This window comes from Sorex fumeus, unplaced genomic scaffold, assembly GCF_029834395.1.
Source record: "Sorex fumeus unplaced genomic scaffold, SorFum_2.1 ptg000129l, whole genome shotgun sequence".
Taxonomy (NCBI): Eukaryota; Metazoa; Chordata; class Mammalia; order Eulipotyphla; family Soricidae; genus Sorex; species Sorex fumeus.
In genome coordinates, this window is record NW_026606186.1 from 1,111,171 (window position 1) to 1,138,840 (window position 27,670).

A 27,670-nucleotide genomic window follows, 5' to 3' on the forward strand; every position below is an offset into this window, starting at 1 on the left:
GGCCAGTGACCCTCAGAACAGTGACATCAATCATATAATATGGAATGCCAGGGATTGAAAACACAATGGCAGTGGACAAGCACCGTACTCACTGTATTATCTCTATAGTCCCTGGTCCTGCCTTTTTTTAACCCCAATTCTTCCCATATTCTCCTATCTGTTTGAATTCCCTAAAATAAAAATCTGATGATCTGATGACATTCTTTAAATCTTTTGAATCCAGCCCTAGTTATTTCCCAGTGTTAAAAAATAAAGTATAACGCCTTAGTTGCAGTCTTACTTTTTTCAGACTTTCAGCTCTTCTCATTCACTCAGCAAACATTAATCCCACTCAGCTCCATAATACCACTTACCACGGAACCCGTGATCCAGCCTACTTTGCTTATTCTGAGACCACCTTTCTACCTTTGCCTTCTTATGCAATATTCAACTGGCATTTATAGTTGCCCTATGCTTCTTCGAACTCCTATTGTGTCTTGTAGCTCCAGTTCAAACAACAGACACCAAGAGCAATTGGACTTATTACAATGTGTCCTCCCCACTGCGATGTCGGCTCCTCTACATTATGTAGCCCTTGCCTACTATCAGCCTAAAGTATAATGGCATGTAATAAGTGCATATTGATTAAATTTATTCAACCAATCAATCACAACCATCCTGTTATTCGTCGATTGCCTCGAGCAGGCCCCAGTAACGTCTTCTTCGTCCTAGCCCTGAGATTTTTTTAAAAAGTGCCATATTCAAGGCTCTTTCAGAGTTAGGAGAATGAGACCCTTCATTGTTACTGGTATTTGGCATATTGGGTACGCCACGGGGAGTTTGCCAGACTGTGCCGTGTGGGCAGGTTACATTCGGTAGCCTCTAAATTTATTAGAAGGGTTAAATAAAGAGACATGTTAGGGAGTTGAAAAAGATAATCTTCAGAGTTCTTTCCAACCCTCCAATTTTTATTGAGCATATTAATCAATATGAATCAATTTTGAAAATAACATATATACATAACTCCCACCTCAAACCTCAAGGTAGTCTCAACATGAGTTTTAGATCAAAATAACCAACTCTTTATTAAATACTTATAAATGCTGAGAGGACATCTTAAATTCACTATGTTCCAAATGAACTCATTGGGCCACACAGTCTGCTGATTTCCTCCAGTTTTCTAGTATTTGCTAGAACATCTTCCTACTCTTTGGAATCTGTCTTAAAAAAATATTCAGGATGAGGGCAAGAGAGATATTACAGTGGGTAAGGCACTTTATTCGAATCTGGGTTAGATTCCTGACATCCTTTATGATCTCTTGAGCATTGCTTGGGCATTGCCAGGAGTAATTACCAAGTGCAGAGGCAGGAGTAACCACTGAGCTGCGTTGAGTGTGGCTCAATGTCCACCTCCGTCCACCCCCCTCCCCCCCACCCCCTCCCCCCCGCCCCCACACACAAAGCCACGCAGGCATGGATGGCACCATTCTCCTCTCTAAAATCAGATACCATCTAGACCCTTGGGTTTTCTTTGTCCCAAGAGCAGTTCTTTTCCTCACTCCACTTCCTTCATCCTTCTAAGATGCACTCCTTAACCGGTCCACCACTCGGTTCTGGAAGAGCTCTATTATGCTTGTAAATTCCACAACTCTTAGCACAGGGTTTAGCAGGAGTATAGCAGGTGCGCCGCAGCTCTAAATAGAATGTCTGAATGGATGACTACATTTAAATTGTCTTAAGCCACGGATGCTTTATATACGTATTTTTTTTTTTTTGGAGCTCCCTCCCATCACATAGTCTATATAGTAAAAGGCAGACGAAATAGGAAAAACCCAAATTTTAAGAATCGGACAACTGAATCCGTTAACGCGGAGTTACTTGCAACAACTGGCTGGAGAGTGCATCAAGAACACGTTCTGTTTTTAAAGATTTAAGAAGGTCCCTCGGACGCAGTCTCTCGCTAAAACCGTGCAGGATCCAGGTTTCCCACCTCCTCGAGTGGCCTGATGTGCTGCGGGGGAGGAGCAATGAGCACGCTGGGCCGGAGGCTTCGGAAGAGCGGGATGGGGGAAGTTCCGGAAGTCATTGACAGAGCGAGCGGCCGCCTCTGCAGGATCGGCCCGGGCACGGGTCCCAACAATAACAGGCGCTCGCGCGGGGAGGGATGAGGGGGGGTGCGCCTTGGGCCCGAGCTCGGGGGTGGAGGGGAGGAACCTGGACTGGGAAAGGGCGGGTGGGACGCTTCCCAAGACCACAGGTGATTGGAGGAGAGAAACGAGGGCTGGTGCAGCTCCAGGGAGTGAGCCCGGGAGCTAACGGGTCCCCGGCCGGGGGAGAAAACACATTGATTGGACCGTGCGGAGGGAGACGGACGGGAGCCGGTCTCTGATTGGTCGCGGCGGCCAAGGAGGCGTGGCCAGAACTCGCCAGAGGGAGCGCGAGGGAGCGAGCGGCCCGCCTGCCTGCCTGCCTGCCTGCCAGCGAGCCCGAGCCGCGGGGCGGACGCTGGGAGCAGCGGCCGGGCCGAGGAGCGCGGCGCGGGCGGGCGTTCCTCGCAGCTTTGCTGCCGTCGCCGCCGCCGCGATCCGCTGCTCGAGCGCTCCTCGTCCTTCCGTCCCCTCCCCTGCTCTCCAGCCTGGGGTCTCGAGGCGGGGAGCGGAGGGAAGGGACGGAGGAGGAGGAGGAGGAGGAGGAGAAGGCGGCGGCGGGAGCCGTGGGAGGGGCGGAGGGGGTCCCGGCGCGGGGCGAGGAGCCGCCGTTTCCTCGCCCGGTGCCACGGCCCGCGCGCGCGGGGCTCCCGGGCGCCCGCACTATGCAGGCGGCCCTGCGGCCGCGGCGATGGCGAGCCGGCGGGTGCTGAGAGCCGGCTGCCGCGAGCACGGGGTCCGGGGCTGGGCCGCGGCCGCCCTGCCGGGCCCCGGCCCCGGCCCCCTCCCTCCCCGCGCCAACTCCTCCTTCCCCATGCCTCCGGCCCTCCTGCTGTTGCTGCTCCTGCTCCTGCTGCTCGAAGACGCCCGGGCGCAGCAAGGTGAGGGGTCCCCGAGCCCGGTGCGCGGCGCCCCCGGGGCTGATGGAGCGCGAGGCTGGGGGCGCCTCCGTGGGAGTACTCGCGGGGGTGGGGTGGGGGGAACTCCCGGGGCCTGGAGCGGAATCTGCAGGCTCGCTGGGAGAAGATGCTCCCGACAGTGCTCTCCCCCTGCGTGGCCCGGCTTTGGGGAAAAGGCCAAGGTGGGCTTCCTGGCTCCTTGCAACCTCAAGTTGGTGGCGCTGGGCTCGTGTGCTCGAGCCCGTTTCTTTTCTTTTCTTTTTTTCTGAAAAGGAAAAGAAGTGAGACTCGGCTGCGAAGCCACAGTCTTTTATTTATTTATTTATTTATTTATTTGTTTTAGGAGGGGGAGGCCCGGGGCGGGGAAGGGTGCGCCTTTTTTGTTTGCTCCTCAAGAGATGCCGCGGAAGAAGTTTTGGGGGCTGCGATTGGCCCTAAAGTTCAGCTCAGTGGTCGGATGGCCGGAGGAGGAAGGCATGGAAAGGAACTCTGTCGGATACCCAGGGAAGTCAGGAAGTGTTCATTAGCATCGTTGGGGAGAGTCGCTCGGATGCAACCCGAGGATGAACTGCGTTCTGGCCAAGTTCGGGATTCAGAACTAGCCCTTTACAGTTCCAGCCTGTTGTTTAGGAATGGTGCTTTAGGCAGACCCAGGGCAACGTGCTAGTGGGGTAGGGGCTAATGGGGGGGCGGGGGACCCAAACGGGAGCATTCCTCCTTGAACGGGTTAAACCCATTTGGAAGTACCAAACTTCCGCCTCTCCCCTTGCCCCCCCTCCCTCGAAGCTCGAAAACCTTTACTATGAAAAAAAGAAGGCAGAACTTCCCTGCACCCCTTCTTTAGTATTATTTTCAGGCAGTGAGATACTGTTTTTCGAATCAGTTGTTGAACACATCTTTTCATTGAGCTTTCCATTGTATTGCAGCGAGAAGGCTACGGATTGATTTTTTTTTTAATTTTAAGTTTTTTAAATTGAGTCACCGTGAGATACATAGTTACAAAGCTGTTTAAGATCAGGTTTCAGTCATACAATGATCCAACACCCATCCCTCCACCAGTGTCCGTGATTTGTTACTTCTTGAGAGTTTCTTTCTTTCTTTCTTTCTTTCTTTCTTTCTTTCTTTCTTTCTTTCTTTCTTTCTTTCTTTCCACTGAGCTTCTGTTCTTTCAGTTGTTGCTCTCATGATTTTCAGTCAAGTATTTGGAGTCACGGCCTCAACCTGCCGTTAGAAAGATGCTGAGACATTGTTAAGCACTTGTGGAAATAGTTACAATGGTAAGGGAAAAAATACATCCAGCAAACTGACCTTAAATCATACAGCAAATTACAACGTAGATGCTTTTTACTCCGTTTTTCAAGGAGAGTGAATCATCAGTGAATTCTTTAGTATCTGCATTTAGTAAAATAAAATCTTAAGTCCTTCCTTCCTTTTAAGTTAAAGAGCCTATCCTGGTATTCCCTTCCTGGTAGAGGAAAACCAAGCTCATCTAGTAAATGGGTAAAACTGATCGGATTTTATGGCGGGCACATCAATGGTTTATGTGTATTAATTGAATCCACAGCAATCTGAGATTGATGTTGTTAACTCATTTCAAACATAAGAAAACACATACACATATACTTTCATACAGAAAATACTATAACCAAGCAGAATATTGTGTATTTTTTTGTTTATTTTTGACTTGGGGGCTACACCTGGTTGTAATGGGGACTGCTGACTGGGTTGTCAGCAATATTTTGGGGATCATGTGCTCCCAAGGATCAAACCAAGACCACTGATGCACCTCCTGCATACAAAGAATGCCCTCAATCAGTCCAACTGCCTCCTTGGCGCCGGAATACTGTTTTGCTTATTTCTACATCTGAAAGTGTGTTATGTCATATTTTTTAAAAATAATCTTAAAACAATAAAGAATCAGTTCTATATTTTCCCCTTAAATGAAACTTCTAATCTTTTTCAGAATTTCTCAAGTCCGGTTTAATTAAACATGCAATATTAGGTTCTTTTAAAAAGGTTTTTATTTCAGTTTTTAACCAGAGCAGTTTAACAAATAAATATGTTTCTCTCTCACAGTAGCTTTCTGAAAATAAGAATGATGCTGGGAATTAAAGACCATGATTTCCAATTGTAAGTTGGTTGGGTAACATTGGCTCAATCATTTAATTCCTTTTGCCTCAGTTTCTACATTGATAGAGTACATACCTTACGAGTTGTGGATTAAAATGATAGTAGGCAGGAATTTTGCCAAGGGAAAAATATAATAGAACTATATTGTTGTTAGTCATGAACTTGTTGTATTTATAAACTTAGGTTGAAGATTACCTGAAAACATGGGAATTGTGTGGAATTTGAATTCTCTAATTTTTAAATACTATATTCCAGAGGAATTATATTCCCAAACCTGAACCAGTTTAGTAGTCTCATCTACATGCTCCACAGTTATTAGTTCCCTCATGTGCTTCGTGAAAAGTCTGATTTCAAAGTGATCCTTGAAATACCCAGCTTTTCATAATATCTACATTTAGGATACAACCAGAGTTTTTCTGTATAAGAAGTCTTAGGAAAATTTTCTGGAGCTAATAATAGTTTTCAGCTGATAGAGTTATGGGTAGTCAGAATAAAAATATTCCTTGAAATAAATTTTGTGATACATAGGTATTTTTACCCCCTCAGCCAACCTAGGTAGAGCTGCATTTAATAGATATATTGAGGTGTACTATGCTTGAGGTTGGTGGGTTTCTATTTCAGTCTTTCAGGCATTATTTTCAAATAGCAGGAGATACTGTCCTTATTCCAGTAAATACCATACATAACTGTCCCTCCAGATTTTCAGCTGTCAGTGATTTTTCTTTTGATGTGGCTCAATAAAATTTGTTTCTGGTTCTGAAAACTTGTTGCTTTTCATAATAAAGATGCATTCTAAATGGTCTTATTCAGTCATACACTTACAGTTTAGCTATTCACATCTCTATAAACATATTATAGATATGACGTGTATTTTTTCTTTTTGCATTCTAAGTTCATCTTCAAAAAATGTATATATTTTTGGCATCGAAAGCATTTTTTTAATGTTAGTCTTCCCAAATTTGAATTGGTAAATTTAGACTGGTTGCAAATTTGCAGCTGTATAAATTATAAATAGGAAGTTGAGAGTCTATTATGAATGAATTTAGGTCTCACTAACATTATGCCTAGTAATTTGTATCACCTTGTTTCAGAAGCTCAACTTCCTCCTTTGTCTTCTGGAGGGCTTGCCTCCCTTCAGAGTTAGAACATTAATTTGAGTATTGTAAAATATCTAGAGGTTAATTGAGAAAATCGACTGAGTTTTTTTATACCTGAGAATGTGGAATGTTTGTGAAGATTTTGATTTTGGTTTAATAAATCAATGAAACCCAGCCAGGTATATTCTTGAATTATTCAGTTCCATGGTGATATTTGGCACGATTATGTATGGAACATTATGTTCTGGCAAATCATGGCTTTGTTTGCTGGTGAGGCATGGAAATATCTAAATTGTCAAAAATGAAGAACACCTCTCTCTGCAAATAACTTTTAAATATGTATGCATTCGGTTAATTTAAATTTTTCCATTGTCTTGTCTTAGTCTGATAAAACATAGCACTCTTACACATAGTTTTGTTTAGTGATAAAAAAATCAAAGCATCCATTACCCGCGATATTTCTGATTAATTTTGCACAGTGAAATTGTGAATTATAGCATGTTTGCGCTTATGCTTGTGGTCAGAGTTAAAAATTTACATATTAAAAACTAGTAAATAAAAACAATCAGAAAATTATAGTAACAAAATATAGGTAGATTTCCCAGTGCATGAAGCAAAGAGGAAACATTATTTCCCTCTGGAGATAGTAATTATATTTGATAGTCCGAGTTTCATTCTAGAAAACAGATATTTAAAAACAAAAAAATAGAATGATATAAATGAAAGTAAAAAAGTTGAAATGACAAGTTATTCAGTCTAGTAAGTAAGCAAGTAGTAAGAAAATAATCTTAAAAGATAATGCCACATTTTTGTAGGGGTATATTTTAAACTTCAGACTCCCCCCAAAAAACAAAAACTACACAGGATGAACCTGAGATGTGAAAGCTCAGGTGGATATAGTGGGAATTATTGGATGCTTGTGAATAGAAAGTCTCTAATTAGTTGGAGAGATGTGGAGCAATGTCATGAAATAAGATTAGGCACATAGGTAGTAGTATCTGCTTAATGTCATTGTCAAAGTATGAAGTGAGGCAGCCTCAGTTTTTCTTGTATGGCTTGTATATTTTCACTTATTTCATACCAACCTTATAGCCTTAGCATTATTTATTTTTAAAATGTCATGCAAATAATGATAGGCACTCAATACCAGAGACTTAAGTGATATTATTGCCCCCTTATTAACTGGCAGTGTTTGTGTTCCTGGCTATTCCATAACCCCATGCCTGTATGTTATATGATTGTAATTTTAATGGGCTGGAGTGATAGCACAACGGGTAGGACGTTTGGCTCACCTGAGTTTGATTCCTCTGCCTTCGATTCCCGCCCCCCCCCCCCACCCTCGGAGAGCCCGGCAAGCTACCGAGAGTATCTCGCCAGCATGGCAAAACCTGGCAAGCTACCCGTGATGTATTTGATATGCCAAATACAGTAACTTAACAAGTCTCACAATGATATTGGGCCCGTTTAAGCAAATTGAGGAACAATAGGAGGACAGTGACAGTGATAGTAATTTTAATAGTGATTTTATGTTCTGTAAGTGTAAATAATGTTCAAGTTAGGTGAATTTAGAATATGTAAACATATACAAAGTACAGCAAGACAATTCAAGGTTAAAAGAAATTCATTACAAAACATTTCTTATTTATGAAGTAATTAGCGATAGCACAGCGGTAGGGCGTTTGCCTTGCACGCAGCCAACATGGGTGACCTGAGTTCGATTTCTCCACCCCTCTCGGAGAGCCCGGCAAGCTACCGAGAGTATCTCGCCCGCATGGCAGAGCCTGGCAAGCTACCCGTGACGTATTCGATATGCCAAACACAGTAACAACAAGTCTCATGATGGAGACATTACTGGGCCCGCTCGAGCAAATCGATGATCAACGGGAGGGCCTTTAAGGGAGGTACTGCTCATTGGCATCTGGGAAAGTAGGAGCTGCCTTACTGGTAAGATAGCCAACATCTGAGAGAGAAAAGCACGCCCTGTTACATTGTGGCACAAGCCTCTGTTTCTGGTTCAGTGCTTCCTCTTTATTAAGCCCTATATATAATCTGTACCTGTGACAGTAAATTGGGCAGATACTTGTTGGTGGGTTACTGTGATGTGGAGGTCTAGGAACTGGAGCACTGCCCTCTTGGAGCTAGGTTAATTGCTGTGTGACCAGCAGTTCCTTTACCACTTAAAAATACCACCCAAACTCCTTCATATCATCCACGTAATTCACTCATGGTCTGATCCTTGACTTCCTCACTGACTTGAAGCTCACGCCAAAACCCTTCCTGCTTTATAGTTCCTATGTAAGACACTGAGCTATTTTTTATTCTCATATAGAATTTTACACTATGTTCCCTTGCTCCCTATACTGATCTCTTTACATAGACTGCTTTTCTGTGCTGTTTGTTTTTTTGGTATCCATCAAATCATCCTTTAAATCACTTCTTGAGCACTTTAGAAGCTATTCATATTGGGAATCCTCTCTGTGAAGAGTTTCTGAATTAGAATCGTGCACTCAGCTCCAGATAGTACTTTCTACTTACTTCTGTTCATACCTTAAAACCGTCTCTTCTAAACATTGTTCCTCACAGACCTATTTTGAATACTTGGTAAGAAATTTGTCATTTTAAAGTGTGAGTGGAGGAGCTGGAGGCCACTGGGCTGAGCTCAGGCATGGCATGCAGGAACCTTGGGCACTGGATAGTACTTCACAGGGAGCGGCCTCCGGGCACCACCTGCTGTGCCCATTCTGACGTATGGGTCTTCTTTAGGAAAAGTGAGAGCTTAAATCACTGTTACACAAATCAACAGTTACACACGTTTCTCTGTTCAAATTTTGATTTGAATAGCTGTTTCCAGCATTATAAAACAGTTCTTGGTTCTAGTAGTTGACGTAAGTGCAAACAGGAAGGACAGTATTGTGGAGGGCTTTTTCCATTGATGAGTTGAGGAAAGAATATGTACCTAGGGTATTAGCAGTGGCATTTGTACGTGCGGTATATTAGCCATGGGCTCTTCCACTTTCACCAGTCCATTTGTCCATCTCCAGTTTATTTGTCACTTACCCAGCCCAGGCACTTAGGTCCAGCATCTCATGGCTGCTATTCCTTTGGTTCCTTGACAGTTGTGAAACTTGGGCTCATAGGCCAAGCCCCGCTGTCTGCTTTTTCTGTTTCTGGAGAAAAGTCAGGTAGTTATTCTTTACTATATCAGTGTTTCTCAGCCGTGTGGTCAGGGGCAGATGGCCCTCTTTGGGCCTCCAGGGTATTTCCAGGGAACCATAAGAAGGAAACAAGGTCAGGAGGAGATGCTGGTGAGAAGAAGGTTGATGCTTACTTTTCGAGCCCTTGAACATGCCTCTCGCTTTCTTGATCTATGACTCTGCTTTTCCATTCTGAAGAAGCCCATGTTCTCTCTTGGACACAAGCTTCCCCTCTTTATTTCCTCTCGTGTTTGTAAGCAAGTTTTGTTTGATAAAAATGACCTTGCTTGGGGGCTAGAGCTGTAGTACGGCATGTAGGGCAGTTTACTTTGTATGCAGCCATCTGGGGTTTGATCCTCAGCATCCCATATGGTCCCTCGAGCACTGCCAGGAGTAATGCCTGAGTGCAGAGCCAGGAGTAACCCTTGAGCTTCTCTGGGTGTGACCCCAAAAAAAGCAATAAAAGGTTGAGAAACACTAGTCTGGATCTATGCAGATGAGGTCTACCAACCAAGTGTCAACTGGAGATTACTGTTTCCACATTTTGATATGTTGAATTAGAACTGTTTTTTGGAGCTGAACAACTGACTCTGCTCCTCATTCCTACATTGCGTAACTTTCCCTCCTGACTCACTCCTAATTTTTCCTGAAGCATCTCTTCTACTAGAGTGTAAATTGCGCATTAGTATAATTTAAACTACCCTCATGCTTCTATAGAATATGTAAATATGCTCAGATACCACTGGCTTTCAGTGGTTTGCTTCCAGGTTCCTTAGAGTTCCTTTTTTTCTGTGACAAGTCTTACTATATCTGTACTGTACATTTTCATAGTATATGGCATGTAGCAGTTACTTGTTAAATAATGATTTTCTTTTTAGCCTTTGCAGTCAAGCTCCTTTAGTGTAGCTGTCATTGAAATGATTAGGTTGGGTTTGATTTTTATTTACTTTGAAAAGTATGAGAATTTTGTCTTTTAAAAAAAATTGTTGAACTTTGAAAGTATGGATACTTTGAAGTCAGCTATACCTGAATTTTAAACTTTTGAGATCTGCATAACACTCTGGAGCATTGGAGCACTGTCCTCCCGTTGTTCATCGATTTGCTCGAGCAGGCACCAGTAACGTCTCACAACAAATTGTGAGACTTGTTGTTACTGTTTTTGGCATATTGAATATGTCACCTGGGGAGCTTCCCAGGCATTGCTTTGCAGGCGATATACTCTTGGTAGCTTGCCAGGCTCTCCGAGAAGAATGGAGGAATTGAACCCGGTTCGGCTGCATGCAAGGCAAATGCCCTACCTGTTGTGCTATCGCTCCATACCACTCTAAATGCTTTAAAATGTTTCTCATCTTTTTGTGTGAGGACTGCTTAGTAAATTTTTGCTGAAAAAGTTCATTAACGTGAATGAAAATTTTTTCTCTATTTGCTCTGCAGTTAAAAATCTCCACTTCACTTCCAGTTTACCTTATACTGAGACATACTTCTGTATCTTTCTGCTCTTAACCCCAACATGGTTATTTTGTGAGAAAGCACAGAGCTCGCAGTAGTGAACGATGACCACATGTGACAGTTGTTCCCATGATATTTCTTTACCTGCCTTCTTCTAGAACTTGATATTGGTTTTACCTCTTTACTTTTGATCTCTATTTTGTTTCTCCTGCTTCCTACCTGTTAATACATTTTGAATTTCTTTGCTCTCCATCCTTAGATCACTTTGAGGGTCATGGTTTCTCTCTCTCCTTTCATGATGTCCCAATTTCTGATTACTCAGAATCCTAGAAGCAAGATTGATGGCTTGCATGTAGAACAGGCATTATCTGCCATGGGTACAGGAAGAGGGACTTAGGACTCTTGAGTTTTTACCAAATGGACATCCAAGTATGTATAAATTCCAAGGGAAGTTTCAGAAGGATTCCGAGATAACTGTGGAGACTTTAGAAGAGCTGAACCGACCCTAAGCCACAGGGAAAGCAGAAATGAATCTGAACTTCAGGTACCAAGAACTCAGCTTAATTCTTCAGTACTGGAAATTACTCTAGAAATTTCCCATAACATACAAGGTTCAGGTATATTGGAGGGAAACATGAGCGGGCCTCACATTGGCCCAGCATGAGCCAGTATCCACTCTCGAATCTACAATAATCAAGGGGCAAGAGATCATATAAAAAGCTGGAATATTGCAAGGCAGATCTCAGGAGAGTAAGAGAAGAGGTACTGAATAGAAAGAGGCACCATCTTCAAGGAAACTAATCTTAGAATATTTCGTAAAGTTCATAAATTCTTACTGAATAGCCATGAATGCTATGAGATTTTTATGGTATTATTTTTATGTTCAGGTGACTGTATATAATTTACAACTTGATATAGTAGGCTGATCCACATAATTAAGCATATAAATAAAGACATTTTGATAAAGGAATGGAACAAACAGGGTTCTTAGAAAGGGGGTAACACTCAGTAGATGTTCGCTAAATGGATGTGGGTTAGAGACAGACATCATGTTGTGCTGAGTGGAATAGTGGTCTGGAGGAGATCACTGTCACTGTCACTGTCCTCCCATTGTTCATCGATTTGCTTGAGCAGGCCCGGTCACGTTGTGAGACTTGTTACTGTGTTTGGCATATCAAATACGTCATGGGTATCTTGCCAGGCTTTGCTGTGTAGATGAGATACTTTCGGTAGCTTGCCGGGCTCTTTAACAGGGGCGGAGGAATCGAGGAATCAAACTTGGGTTGGCCGTGTGGGCTCCGTGCAAACGCCCTACCACTGTGCTATCGCTCCAGCTCATGGGGGAGGTAAAATGTGAAATGTGCAGTCACCCAGAGTTCTATTGCTGGAGCAAGAGGTTATGGGAAAAGTCAGGAGGTGAGTTAGGGATAGGGGTCAAGGGCCACATGGGAGTCGACTTTGTATCTTTGCTGGAAAGTTTGAGTTTCATTGTATCTGTGGAAAAACTGGAGGAATTTTTTTTTATTAAAAAAAATTTTTAATAGTGAGACATAATGAGGTACAGTTGCAGACTTACACATTTTTGTGCTTGGGTTTCAATTATACAATGATCAAACACCCATCCCTCCACCAGTGCCCATTTCCCACCAGCACGGATTCCAGTATCCCTCCCACCCCGCATCCCCCCATCCCACCCTGTCTCTGTGGCAGGGCATTCCCCTCTGTTCTCTCTCTCCTTTTGGGTGTTGCGGTTTGCAAAAGAAACATTGAGTGGCAATCATGTTTGGTCTATAGTCTACTTTCAGTATGCTTCTCCCATCCTGGGAGGATCCTCCCAACACCTTTATTTGGTGTTCCCCTCTTTATCTGAGCTCCCTTTTCCCCTAGTATGTGTGATTGGCCTCCAAGTCATGGAGTAAAATTCCTGGTACTAATCTCGGCCATTCTTGGGTGTTAGTTTCCTATTTTGTTACTTTATGTTCCCCAGATGAATGCAATCTTTCTATGTCTATCCCTTTCTTTCTGAGTCATTTCGCTTAACATGATGCTTTCCATGTAGTACCACTTGTATGTAAATTTCGTGATTTCATTTTTTCTAACAGCTACATAGTACTCCATTGTGTAAATGTACCAAAGTTTCTTTAACCAGTCATCTGTTCTCGGTCACTCAGGTTTTTTCCAGATTCTGGCTATTGTAAAGAGTGCTGCAATAAACAGACAATTGCAGATGTCACTTCGACTATACTTTTTTGCCTCTCTGGGATATATTCCCAGGAGTGGTATTGCTGGATCAAATGGGAGATCAATTTCTAATTTTTTGAGAATCATCCATACAGTTTTCCAAAAGGGCTGAACCAGTCAGCATTCCCACCAACAGTGAAGGAGTGTCCCTTTCTCACCACATCCGCACCAGCACCGGTTGCTTTTGTTCTTGTGGATATGGGCCAGTCTCTGTGGTGTGAAGTGATATCTCATTCTTGTTTTGATTCGCATCTCCCTGATGATTAATGATGTGGAACATTTTCTCATGTGCCTTTTAGCTATTCGGATTTCTTCTTTGTGAAAGTTTCTATTCATTTCATCTCCCCATTTTTTGATGGGGTTGAATGTTTTCTTTTTGTGGAGTTCAACCAGTACTTTGTATATCCTTGAAATTAACCCCTTATTAGATGTGTAGTTGGCGAATATCCTTTCCCATTCTGTAGACTGTCTTTGTATTTTGGTCACTGTTTCTTTTGAGGTGTAGAAGCTTCTTAGTTTAAGATAGTCCCATTTGTCTATCTCTGTTTTCACTTGCTTGGCCAGCAGTGTGACATCTTTGAAGACACCATTAGCTTCTATGTCATGAAGGGTTTTGCCAACTTTTTCCTCAATGTACCTTATAGATTAAACTGGAGGAGTTTTAAAATCAGAGAACTACATGACCGTGCTGGTATTTAAGAAACATAAGTGGGAGTTCAGCAGTGCAGAGGGGTGTGGAAAGGGAAGCAATGAAGTTAGAGCTATTGCAATGAACTGCACTTGTTCAGAGGGACTTGATTTAGCTATGTAGGAGATGGGAAATATAAAATTTAATGAACAGTTAAATTTGAGAGAGCAGCGTCAATTAAAATCTGTTTTGCTTTTCTTCCTGGAATCATCCCCTTTCTGCCCTCTGCTTCCTCATCCACAAGAATTTCTAATTGCTGTTGATCTTACACACACACACACACACACACACACACACACACACACACTTGTAGAAAGCTTTACTTACCTATGGTACTCTTCATCCATGAAATTACTTGGTACATTTATCTACTATATTGTCATCTTTATAAAAGTTTTGTCATCTTTATTGTTGTAATGCCTGACTGGTTAAAGCTCTTCTTTGAATGCTTGGATAAACTGAGTTTGAACTGTTGTGGAACATCTGAGCATAGGTGCTTTATATATTAAAAGTGATATTTGGAAATTAGAAGAAAGATTGGAGACTTGAGGCTTTTTCTGTTGTGCTGGTAACTGAAATAGAGGAAGCAGAAGTTGAACAGAGAGGGGAAAGGATTCTGAAGAACAGCAGCATCATCTGTATGATGATGGAATCAACCAAGATGTTTGATAAGCTATAAATAAATAGAAGATCTGGGGGGGCCAGAGAGATATTAGTGGGTATAGTGCTTGCCTTGTAAGTGGTAGGTGCAGGATCAGTTCTTGGCACCAAATATGGTTCCCCAAGCCTGCCAGGAGTGATCCTAAGTGCAGAACCAGGAGTAAGCCCTGAGCTCCACTGGGTGTAGTAAGAAAAAAAAAAAGCCAAAACAAACAAGATCTAGAATGTAGAAGGAGAGTTTTAATAAGAATGGGATGAAAGGACCTTGAATGCCTTAGAAAGGTCACGAGATAAGAATGGAAAAATATCTATTAATTTTCATTTACTACTGCAACTCAGAAATGGCTTTAGTGACTAGCTTCATAGAGAGGCAAAACTACCATAACAAATTACCCACAAACTTGGATGACTTAAAATCTTAAATTCTGGAGGCCAGAATTCTGAAATTAGGGTATTGGTAGAGCCACGTTCTCACTGAGATCTCCAGAGGAGAAATCCCCTTGCCTCTTCTCGGCTTCCAACAGTACAGAATTTCATGTTCCTTTGCATCACTGTGGTCTTGACCTCTTGTTCCATGGTATTCTCCTTTGTCTGCCCTGGCCTCAAGATATCCTTGATGCTGAAGGATAGTGGATAGAAAGAAGTTTTTTGTTAGTGTTTTTAGGATTTGATAAAGTGCAGATCCCAGGCTTCACTGAAGAAATACTAAATATAATTTCTTTTAATGGGCAAAATCAGGGTGCAGGAGAGAGAGTACAGTGGATAAGGTGCTTGCCTTGCATGCAGCCAACCTGGGTTTGATCCCTGGCACCCCATGTGGTCCCCTGAGCCTGCCAGGAGTGATAGTGAACACAGCCAGAAGTAGCCCTGAGCACAGCCAGGTATGGCCCAAAAACCACATACACACAAACACACACAAAAGGCAAAAATCATACCACATGCACTTATAAAATGAGCACATAAAAGATTTTATCCAACTGATTAAAGAGGGAACGAGTAAGATACTAAAACCCATCTAAAGGGATTTTGGGAAGGTAGATACACAATCTTAGGATAAAACTACTAGGTTAGATGACTTACGGGGCCATTTGAAATGATCTCAACCACATAGAAATTATATGCATCTTTTCTAGAGAACAACCTACAAGTGAAGGTGTGACGAAGGCTGGTTTGGTTAATCAGTGGTAACAAGTCCAATAAAATATTTTGCTCTGTCGTCCTTGGGTCAGTTTTGGTCTCTATGGCATATAAAAAAGATGTGCTGTTAAGCTGTACATTTTTGAAAAAGCTATCAAAATTTTAGATTTTTTTCCTGACATTTATTGAAATTTATGGGGTTAGAAATAGGAATCTTGAGAACATTTTAATTAACTTTTGGTGATTCAGATATTAAATGCAAAATCACCGAATAAAAGAATGCTGAGTGGTTTGAGTGTAATTTTGATTTTAAAACTCATTACTCTTATTGGTAATGGAGTAGTGACACTAATTATTGACATCATTATAATGGTACATATGACACTTACTTTCCCCACCCCAGTTTTGTGATTTTACTTTTTCAGTCATGCTCAACTCCTGGTAAAGATAATACATTTGAGTCATGGTTGAAGGATCCTTGGGAAAGAGGTGAAAGTATTAGGAAGAAATGCAGCCAGGACAAGATTAGCAGATGGAGAGAAAAGTGAGACATTCACAGAAAGTATGCCGTGGGTGTAAGATGACTGAAAGGTCAAGAGACTGAGCGGAAGTGTGAGGCACTGAAGTTTTTGAGATTTCAGAGGTAGAGTAGTCTCATACTGGCAAAGGCAAAGCCAGGATGTGCTCCTGGAAAAAGCCACTGCAGTGAAGTGGGATCATCGGAGGAAATATTAGTGAGAAGTACTTTCTCAGGAAGTTATTTACAATAAGTTATTTACAGTTATCAATTTCCGGAAGTAATGGACCATTGTTCTGTTGGTTTGGCTAGGTGGTAGCCGGATGCCCTGGATCTACATATGATGGACAAAAGCCTTTCTGGTCTATGATGACCCTCAATCACTGAGCACATTATTATGGGTTAGGTTCTAATACTTAAGATAGTTTTATACATTATCTGACTGATTCTCCCACTTGGTTTGAGTTGTTACTGTACCTATTCTGTAAATTAATGTTAGCAGCAATAAATATCTCAGGATGAAGCATTTATATATTTTGGTTTTGGGGCCATGTCCCATAGTACTTTGGGCTTATTCCTGGATCTCAGGGATAAGTGATCCCTGCAACTCAGGGAAACTCCTGGAGGTGCCCAGGGAACCATGTGGGGTGCTAGAGACCAAACCTGGGTCGATCGCATGCAAGGGAAGCACAGGATTGGCATTTTAATTTATTGTGTGACTCCAGAACCCATTTGCTTAACTGCAGTATTTCAGATAAGAGAGTATGCTAGGTGGAGGTCGAAGAGGATTTCTCTTTATTTCTTTATGTAATTAAATTTTATAAACATCACAAGCAGAGATGAGTTTGGATTTAAAGTTAAGCGGGGGGGGAGGGCAGGAGGTAACTGGTGGGAAATGTGCACTGGTGAAGAGACAGGTCTTGGAACATGGTATGACTGAAACCCAATCAGGAAGAGCTTTGTAATTGTGTATCTTACAGTGATTCAATAAAAAAAATTAACAACAATAGAAATTAAAGTTAAGCAGGGAGCAATTTCATTTTTTTAAAAATGTCATAGTTGGGGCTGGAGTGATAGCACAGCGGGTAGGGCATTTGCCTTGTATGCGACCGACCCAGGTTTGATTCCCAGCATCCCGTGTGGTCCCCTGAGCACAGTCAGGAGTGATTCTTGTGTGCAGAGCCAGGAGTAACTCTTGAGCATCACCAGGTGTGACCCAAAAAGAAAAAAAAAAAAGAAAAGTTAAAAAAAAGTGTCATAGTTGCCCTCTTTGGGTTCTCATTGCATTATCATGCTAGGCAATATTCTCTCTCTCTCTCTCTCTCTCTCTCTCTCTCTCTCTCTCTCTCTCTCTCTTAATTGAGTGAAGAAAACAAAAACACGTGGAGCACCAGGGTTGTAGTTGAGGTAGTGGAGGACATACCTCGCATTGCAGAACCCTGAGATTCTTCCAGGCACTGTGTGCTCCTTGTCCCAACACCATTTAGGGTGGCCATAATGACCCTGGGCACCAGTTGGAGTTATCTTGGCGTCCAAACATGCCAGGAGTGGTCCCACACAGCAACAGCTGCAAAAATATTGAGTGAACTTAGAGCATTATCTTGAACTATCTTTTTGGGATTTGTAGCAGTGCAGCTTTAAGAGTCTTACAGCCGGGGAGTGGGGTGTGTGTGTGTATGTGTGTGTGGGGGGGGGGAGGAGGGGGGGTTGGAGCAATAGTACAGTGAATAGAGCATTTTCCTTGCGTGCGGTCAACCTGGGTTCAATTCCTGGCATCCCATAAGGTCACCTGAATAATGCCAGGAATGATTCCAGAGCACAGAGCCAGGAGTAACTGCTGAGCATCGCTGGGTGTGGCCCAAAAAGCCAAAATAAATGTTTAAAAATAAATTAATAAAAGTCATGCAGTAAGGGTCCCGGAGCTAGTCCAGTGGTTAGGCATGAGCCCTCCTGGGTGTGACCTTGGAAGCCCCCAAACCACAGGGGTGGCACAGGAAATTCCCAGCATCACAGAGCATGAGTAGCATATTATGTGTGGCCTGGGGCCAAGAATTGCCAGGGGGACCCTGGGCCTCTGAGCACTGTGTAGGTGTCCCTCTTTCCCCTAAAAAGGAATTTTAAAATTTGTAATGTAAAAATCGACTGACAAACTGCTTCTCAGAATTCATAGTGCCAAATAATCACATTTTAAAATTTCTGTTATAGCCAAATGTAATGCTAGTTGACCACTTACACTCTCTAAGTGCACTATGCTTTTTTACTTTATTATAAGATCTCAAGGTACAAGATGTGACAGAAGTGACACCTTGCTAGTCAGATACGTTGTGCACTGTGATGAATCCTTGAAAGCTTCCTGGGAAGCTTTATTCTTTCATAGTTTGTAACGATTATACTCAACGTTAAATTTCTTTTCATTATTGACGTTTTTGTTAACTCCTTGCATGTGTAGTTGTCATTGTTAAAATACTTTCAGAAGTCAAATAATGCTCACATGAATAAAATTCATTAAAGTTCATTCATATTAGTACTGGGGGATTAAAGTATATGAATGACAGAATATTTTGTAGTATATCATTTAATAAAATATCAATTTTATATCAGTTTAAAAAATCACTTGATTTGATAGCAGCCTAAAAGCAGTATTCTTTGTTAATTCATTGTTACTTAAATATGTTTATTGGTATTCCTGTGTTCTCCTGAGAATAAGTAGTTAAAAAAAATTCCGTTATTTTCCTGGAATAGTAACAAAATTTGTATCTGGCTTAACACATCTTACCTTATGCTCTTTAGAGGAAATGAACACATGTTCTGTGAATAATCCCCTAGATAAATGCGCAGCCAAATGAAGGAGCAGTAAGATCAGATCACAGGGTTGTTGTTGTTGTTGTTGTTTTAACTCTGCTGAGATAAAATTTTTAGATTACATTAACAGGCATCCACCTTTTAAGTTTAGTTACACTCTGACAGTGAACGGCAAGGGGAGGAAGAAGAGATGTCCACGGTGATAGTGGTGCTGGAGTTGGGGCAGAGGAGTTGGTGATGGTGGAGTCATTGATGAGCATGTACGGACTGATCCTGTAATTTCATGTTTTGAAAATGTCATGCTCTCTTTGTCAGTTCTGCCTTGTGAAAATGATTAATAGTGGTGGTGTAACCTGGTCACAGATCATTTTTCTTTCTGTTGTGCGAAGCTTAGCAAAACATTTGGGCCCTATTACCCCTCAACCTAATGGCACCTTCCCCCCAGCCCCCTCCTCCCCCCCATGATTATAGCTCTTGACCCAGAAGAAAAGAAGTTAGTTGATGGCTATCAGCTAATAAATGATCTTTTTCTCACTTCAGCATGGAAGAAAAATAAAGTATTTCATTTAAATATTTTAAATATTGACAAGTTAGAACATAAAACTCTTAACTGCTGATCTTTGGTGCCAAACTGTTCCCTCAGTTGTACTCTTAGTGAACAGAACAGTATTCCTCTTTGGGTCAGATGAAACTCATCCAAGAACTAATTTATGTTTTTTGTTGGCAATATCTGGCCTTTACTTTTTAAATCAGTTCTTCTCTGCCTGTGTACTCTTTGACATTTAGGATCAACTATTCTTGATACTTGAGGGCTGGCTTGTGTATGCTAAGATATTTAGAAGCATTTCTGACCTCTACCCAGTAGTTGCCGGCAGCGCCCAGTATCACACCCTAGTTAGGGCAGTCCATGATGTTTCCATACCTTACCAAATGGGAGACAGAATCACTCCCCTTGGGTCTTTTTCCCATCACTGCTCAAAGCTTATTAGGTGATTTTTTAAAAAAGGATAATGGAAAAAAAATATTTTGTAAATTTAAGTATCTTGATAGAGTAGGCCTTCTAGGAACTGTAAAAGTAAAATGTGTACACTAATTTGAGGTTGAAAAGGACAGCATCTTTTTGTTGAAAGTTTTTTTTTTTTTTAAATTAAACACTGTGATCATTGGATGCTGAGTACTATATTTTCCAGAGTACAGGTGGAAGCCCTTTAATAGAGTCAAAAATGTACATGAAAGAGGGGCCAACAAGGCTGGAGCAGTAGCACAGCGGTTAAGGTGTTTGCCTTGCATGTGGGCGACTTGGGTTCAATTCCCAGCATCCCATATGATCCCCTGAGCCCCAGCAGGGGTAATTCCTGAGTGCAGAGCCAGGAGTAACCCTTGTGCCCCTGTGCATCGCCAGGTATGACCCAAAAAGAAAAAAAAAAGACCAACGAGATAGGCATCAGGGAAGGCACTGGACTTGCATGGTCCCCCTTTTCAGCACCTCATATGGTACCGTGAGCCCCACCAGGAGTGATCTCTGAACGCACAGCCAGAAGTAAGCCCTGAGCACCCCTAAGTCTGGCCTGAAAAAAAAAAAGAATATACAAGAAAGAATGTAGAATCACAATTTAAAATGTATTTGATTTGAAATAACAGAGAAAAGTTTTGGGAGATTGCCAGGCTAGTGAATATAAACCTGGCCTTTCTTTCAAACTGGAATATTAGAAATATATGCATCATAATAATCATTTTTTGACCAGACTCGTCAAGTTACATATCTAGGCAGGTGAAATTTATCAGATAGCCTTTGGAATAAAAAACATTCAAGCTTCCACATCGCAGTAGATGTTAAATTTTTCTTTCAATTTTGGTTTCTGGTGAGTATCTTGTTTGCAAGAGGAGGAAGCTCTGAAATCTGTCACATACTTTAGAACATTCTTGGCACATTGCTTGTGGACTGTTCATACCCTCCCCCTACACAAGATATGAAAAAAAGACAGCTCCATTTTAATTGTTTTCTTCAGCGGTATGCTCACAAAAGTCCTGTTTTTCCATCCCTTAGTTTTTTTTTGTTAACTCTTGTTGAAGTCTGACTTTATAGACAAAAGGAGGAAACATTTTGTGTATTATTCAGAATCAAATATGAGCGTCAGGACATCTAGATCTTACACCTAACACACTGCTGCATTCTTTGAAAATTCATTTTTAAATTGACAATCTTTCCCAATTTTAAAATGTGGGAAATACGTTGAGTAAAACAAACGTATTAGTTGGTGAACTCAGCTGCTACTACGAAGTTTATGGATTGGGGGTGTGGGGAGGGCGGACACACACAGCTGTCCTCAGGGCTGACTCCTGGCTCTGCACTCAGGGATCACTCCTGGTGGACTTGGGGGCCATGATGGGTGCCAGGGATTGAACCCGGGTCAGCCGTGTACAAGGCAAGAGCCTTACCTGCTGTTCTCTCTCTCTGACCCCTGCGATTCATGGTTTTATGAACTCCATCAATGGTCCCAATCACTTGAAAGCCTGTCTTGGTTTCTGTTGAACTGAACAAAATACTTATATTTTGTTATTTCATTTATTCTTGATTGCTTTTTTAAAGATTGAAACACATTTTAGAAAGCACATTTTAATCTTTTCAATAGTAAGAGGACATTTGCGGTAAGTTTCATAAAGTTGGAAGCTGCTTTAATTTTTTTTCTTTAAGGAAAAATGTTAATGACTGTTGAAAGTTATTTATATTACAATTCACTTATTTTCACAGTGGAGATTTTTATATCCTTGTGTTTTTAATTTAGATAACCAGCAGAGATATTCAAGGTATTTTCATGGTAGTTTCAGGGGGAAAATTGTAGTTATTTTTTTTTTCCCCCTCTAAGGTTTCCATTTGCAGGAGATCCAGTGAGCTAGGGCTCAAAAATTCAGATTTGTTTTATGTACTTTATCCATTGTTCTTTGAGCTGCTATGCCCACATGTTACTGTTTGTTTTTAGCTTCCCTTTTTGTTATGACAGGAGGTTGTACACAATTGGTTGCAGTGATTGTATTCTTGGTGGTGCTAATTGCCAGGCTTGTACACCTGTTTGCTGTGTTTGCACATGTGCTTGCACACACTTTCGCTGTAATGGGCACTCCAGAATACACGCGCCTTAGTTGTGGTGCCAGGAATCCCACATGGCAGTGCTGCTGGCATCATGGTCAGTGCATGTGGAGGAGGTGCTGAGCATCAAACTTGTGTCACTCTTGACCGGATGTTTATAGGACAGATACTTGTTACTGAGCCATCCCCAGATCTCTACACTTGGTTTTGGTGTGTGGCACGGAAAGTGTGCAACGAGCTAAAGTTTAATGTTGATTCAAAGCAAGGCTTTGTACTAGAGGAGCGTTTCCTATGGGGGAGGCTTGTTTTTCTTTTTGTTTGCTTAGAGAAGGTAGGTTTCCAGGGAGCCACTGAGTACCCGCCACCTCCCCCAGAAAAGAGAGCTGCAGGCCAGATAAGTGTGGGAACATCTGTAATTAGAGCAACTTGTTTAGGAAACTGAATTGTTAACATTCCCCACCCCAGTGTGCCTTTATGGCAAGCGTTCTCTCTCTCTCTCTCTCTCTCTCTCTCTCTCTCTCTCTCATTCTCTCTCTCTGTCTCTCTTCCCCCCTCCTCTTCCTCCTCCTCCTCTTTCCTTTCACTTCCTCTCCCTCTACCCTCCCTTTTTCGGGTATAATGGTTTGCAGACACTGAAAGACTATTTTATATATATATATACATATACATATATATACATATATATATATATATCCCTTTACCTATTTTCAGCCGTCAGTTCTTGTAGAGAGCAATCATTTCTAACTATCATTGTCATAGTGGTCCTTTCTCTATCCTTACTGCCCTCTCACTCCCAGTTGTGGCAAGCTTCCAACTATTGGCCAGTCCTCCTGTCCCTCATGTCTACTGTCCGTGGATAGTAGTCTCATACTATACTTTTTATATCCCACAAATGAGTGTAATCAATCTGTGTCTCTTCCTCTCCTTCTGACTCATTTCACTCAGCATGATATGCTCCATGTCCATGCATTTATAAGCAAATTTTCTGACTTCATTTTTCCAGGTGGCTGCATAGTAATCCATTGTGTAGATGTGCCATAGTTTCTTTATCCAGACATCTATTCTCCAGCATTTGGGTTTTGTTTCCAGATTCTGATTATTGTGAATATTGTTGCAGTGAACATAGAAGTACAGGTGGTATTTCTGCTGTGTGGTTTTTGGCCTCCAGGAGTGGTGTTGCTGGGTCAGAGGGGAGCTCAAGTTCTAATTTTTTGAGGAAGACCCATATTGTTTTCCAAAGAGACTGAACCAGTCGGCATTCGCACCAACCATGAATCCCTTTTTCCCTGAATCCGCACCAGTACTGGTTGTTCTTGTTCTTTTGGATGTGTGCCAGTCTCCATGGTGTGAGAGGATATCTCATTGTTGTTTTGATTTGCATCTCCCTGATGATTAGTGATGTAGAGCATTTTTTCATGTGCCTTTTGGTCATTTGTATTTCTTTGAGAAAGTTTCTGTTCATTTCTTCTCACTTTTTTGATGGGGTTGGGTGTTTTTTTTTTCCTCGTAAAGTTCTACCAGTGCTTTATATATCTTTGATACTCACCCCTTATCAGATGGGTATTAGGGAAATAATTTTTCCCATTCCATAGACTGTCTTTTTCTTGATCAAGGAAACTGGAGACTTTGGTGGTGGGAAATGTACACTGGTAAAGGGATGGGTGTTAGAATATTGTATAATCAAAACCCAATCATATAAGGTGTTGATATCAAGGATGTACAAAGCACTGGTTGAACTCCACAAAAAGAAAACATCCAACCCCATCGAAAAATGGGGTGATGAAATGAACAGAAACTTTCCCAAAGAAGAAATCTGAATGGCTAAAAGCCACATGAGAAAATGCTCTACATCACTAATCATTAGGGAGATGCAGATCAAAACAATGAGATATCTCTCACACCACAGAGACTGACCCACATCCAAAAGAACAAAAGCAACTGGTGTTGGCGCAAATGTGGGGAGAAGGGGACTCTCCTTCACTGCTGGTGGGAATGCCGACTGGTTCAGCCCTTTTGGAAAACAGTATGGACAATTCTCAAAAAATTAGAAATTGAGTTCCCATTTGACACAGCAATACCACTCCTGGGAATATATCCCAGAGAGGCAAAAAAAAGTACAGTTGAAATGACATCTGCACTTCTATGTTCATTGCTGCACTGTTCGTAATAGCCAAAATTTGGAAAAAACCCAAGTGCCTGAGAACAGATGACTGGTTAAAGAAACTTTGGTACATCTACACAGTGGAATACTATGCAGCGGTTAGAAAAGGTGAAGTCATAAAATTTACATCAAGTGGTACTACATGGAAAGTATCATGCTAAGTGAAACGAGTCAGAAAGAGAGGGACAGACATAGATTGCATTCATCTGGGGAATATAAAGTAACAAAATAGGAAACTAACACCCAAGAATAGTCTAGATAAGTAGCAGGAGGTTCGCTCCATGACTTGGAGGCCAGACGCACATGCAGGGGGAAAAGGCAGCTCATATAGAGAAGGGAGCACCAAGTAAAGGGAGTTGGGAGGATCCTCCCAGGATGGGAGATGCATGCTGAAAGTAGACTATAGAACGAACACGATTGCCACTCAATGCCTCTTTTGCAAACCTCAGCAACCAAAAGGAGAGAGAGAACAAAAGGGAATACCCTGCCACAGAGGCGGGGCGGGATAGGGGGGATGGGGTGAGGGATACTGGGCTCATTGGTGATGGAAAATGGGCACCGGTGAAGGGATGGGTAGTTGATTACTGTATAACTGAAACCCACTTAATCACTTAATCACTTAACTTCCCGTTAGTCGTCGATTTGCTCGAGCGGGCGCCAGTGACGTCTCCATTTGTCCCTGTCGCGTGCTAGTGTAGCCCAATGGCATCTGTTCGCTCCGGGAACATGAAGGGCCTCAAACCGATCGTTCATGATCTTGACGAAGAAGTCTGACCATCTGGTAGGTGGGCGGCCACGCAGTCTCTTGACATCCCGTGGAATCCAATTAGTAACAGCTCTAGTCCAACGGTCATCTTTAAATCTCATTATGTGACCAGCCCATCTGATTTTCGACACCTTGGCAAATGAGACAGTGTCCCTGATCCTTGATCGTCAACGGATGTCAGAACTCCGGATTCGTTCTCTTATTTGAGTGAAACGTGATATTCCAAGCATAGCTCTTTCTATTCTTCTTTGGGAGACCTGAATAGCGTTCTCATCTTGCTTGCGTAGGGCCCAGGTCTCTGAGGCATATGTTAATGCAGGAAGAACAGTGGAATCAAAGAGATGTGCCCGGAGCCGGAGGTTCTTCATCCTCTTAGCTATTTCTTCGACGTTCTTGAAGGCGTTCCAAGCCGCTCTCTTCCTTCTGCGCAGCTCGGGTGCCAGGTCATTTGTCATGTTGACCTCTCGACCTAGGTACACATAGCTGTTGCATTCGGAGATGGTCATTCCATTGAGAGCGAATGGGGCGTCAGGAACAAGGCTGTTTCTCATAAATATTGTCTTCGTAAGATTCAGCTGTAGTCCGACCTTTCCACACTCACGGTCAAAGTCGGCCAGCATTTGTGCCGCTTGGCTGATGTTTGGTGTTATTAAAACAATGTCATCAGCAAAGCAGAAGTGGTGTAGTTGCCGACCATCTATCTTCACTCCCATTCCTTCCCATTCCAGTCGTTGCATGATGTTCTCGAGGGTGGCACTGAAGAGTTTCGGTGAAATGGTATCACCCTGCCGCACCCCTCTCTTGACATCAACGATCACTTCTTTGTAGAATGGTGAGATCCTGGTAGTGAATCCGCAATACAGCTCACGGAGGATCCTGATGTATTGGGCTTGAATGCCCTGATTGGCTAGGGCTTCAATGACCGCTTCCGTCTCAACAGAATCTAAGGCCTTCTTTAAATCAATGAACGTTAAGCAGAGCGGCATCTTGAACTCCCGAGAAACCTCAATGAGCTTGGTTATCGTGTGGATATGGTCGATGGTGCTGAATCCTTTGCGGAACCCTGCTTGCTCGCATGGTTGTCCTTCATCTAGTGTTCTGCCAATCCTATTCAGGATGACTCGAGTGAACAACTTGTAGATGACAGACAATAGGCAGATCGGGCGATAGTTGCCAATGTCATGGATGTCTGAAACCCAAGCAGAAAAATTTGTAAGTCTACAACTATACCTCATAGTATTTCACTAATAAAAAATTTTTTAAAAATGAGTAACTTTGTAACTATGTATCTCATGGTGGTTTAATAAAAATAAAAATTAAAAAATAAATTTCTAGCATTGACCTTTTACTTTTTTTCTTTGAGTCAGTCATCAAAGATAAAATCCATAGTATTGAGTTTTAAAAGTAGAGTTTCAAAACTAGAAAGTGTTTGAGAATAACTTGATTTTTTATTAGCAAAGAATATGAAGTATTTTATCAGAGATATGGTAGAGTGACCCTTCCTTGGTTTTGAGGCTAGTTTGATGTTACTTCTTCGATTAACATTTATTTTCCCAGTGATTTGCTAGATACTGTGTTGCATTTCATTTGTAGGCACTTAAAGACTTTCATCTGTTCTAATTATGTCAATACTATATTCTTAAAAATAACCAGTATGAGGGGGTATGATGCCGCCAACAGGTCAATCTGTACCTGTGCGGTGAGTGCACCAGCAGCCTGATGGCACCTTCAGACTTCCAGATACCCCCAAATTGCTGCTGTGCCTTTGGCCAGACCTCAAAAACTTGGGGCAAAGTTTACCAAGAAAGTAAACGGCCAAAAGTTAGGTATGTGGGAAACACACCCACAAACCACCTCCGGCTCAGCTATATAATTAGAGGCATGGCCTCTCTGGTTCCTGATTGAACTGCTTAATGGCTATGATCCCAGAGACTCAGAAATAAATTTCAAAACCCAGCGGCTTTTGGCAGAAAGGCATCCGGTCCCTGCAGTAGGTTACCAGTGCTGGGCCACCCCAGGTGGGAATAGGTTTCGTGCCTTGACCTGTTCCCCCTGGTGGCCCAATGGCTGCCATCCTCCAGAGGCCACTGGACAGTCAGGTTTGGGCCCACAGTGATGAGATACACAGGGCCTCACAGGATGGAGGTGGAGCTGGTACTGTCCTCCCCACCCCAACGAGACCCCACGTCATTGCCCACGAATGGCCTCTCTGGCTCCTGATGAAGCTGCTTACTGGCCATGATCCCAGAGAGTCAGAAACAAATCTTGAAACCCAGTGGCTTTTGGCAGAAATGTGTCCAGACCACGCAGTAGGTTACTGTTGCCGGAACAACCCAGGGGGGAAAGGGTGTTGTCCCTCCATTTGCTTCCCCCTGGCGGCTCAGTGGCCATCATCCTCCAGAGGCCATTGGACAATCAGGTTTGGGCCCGCAGTGATGAGAAATGTTGGGCTTCATGGGATGGGGGTGGTGCTGGCCCTGTCCTCCCCACCCCAACTAGACCCCAAGTCATCGCCCACAAACGGCCTCTCTGGCTCCTGATCAAGCTGCTTAATAGCCATGATCCCAGAGACTCAGGAGTAAACCTTGGAACCCAGCAGGTTTTGGCAGAAATCCTTTCAGATTTAAGTGTTATAGTTTCGGAATTTCAAAATTGCGCAGCCACTACTGCAGCCACGCGACGTCATTTGTTATTCATAACCAGCAATAGAAAACG

The 27,670-nt window shown here is 42.5% G+C and overlaps 1 protein-coding gene across 1 annotated transcript in view; it reads left to right on the forward strand.

Annotated features, from left to right (window-relative positions):
• The first annotated feature begins 2,466 nt into the window (after positions 1 to 2,466).
• Positions 2,467 to 27,670, forward strand: part of DCBLD2 (discoidin, CUB and LCCL domain containing 2) — a 66,355-nt gene continuing 41,151 nt past the window's right edge. The window contains exon 1 of the mRNA XM_056138597.1: positions 2,467 to 3,007. Coding sequence (XP_055994572.1) covers positions 2,818 to 3,007 — 190 coding nt within the window. The 5' untranslated portion in view covers positions 2,467 to 2,817. The remainder of the gene's footprint in view (positions 3,008 to 27,670) is intronic.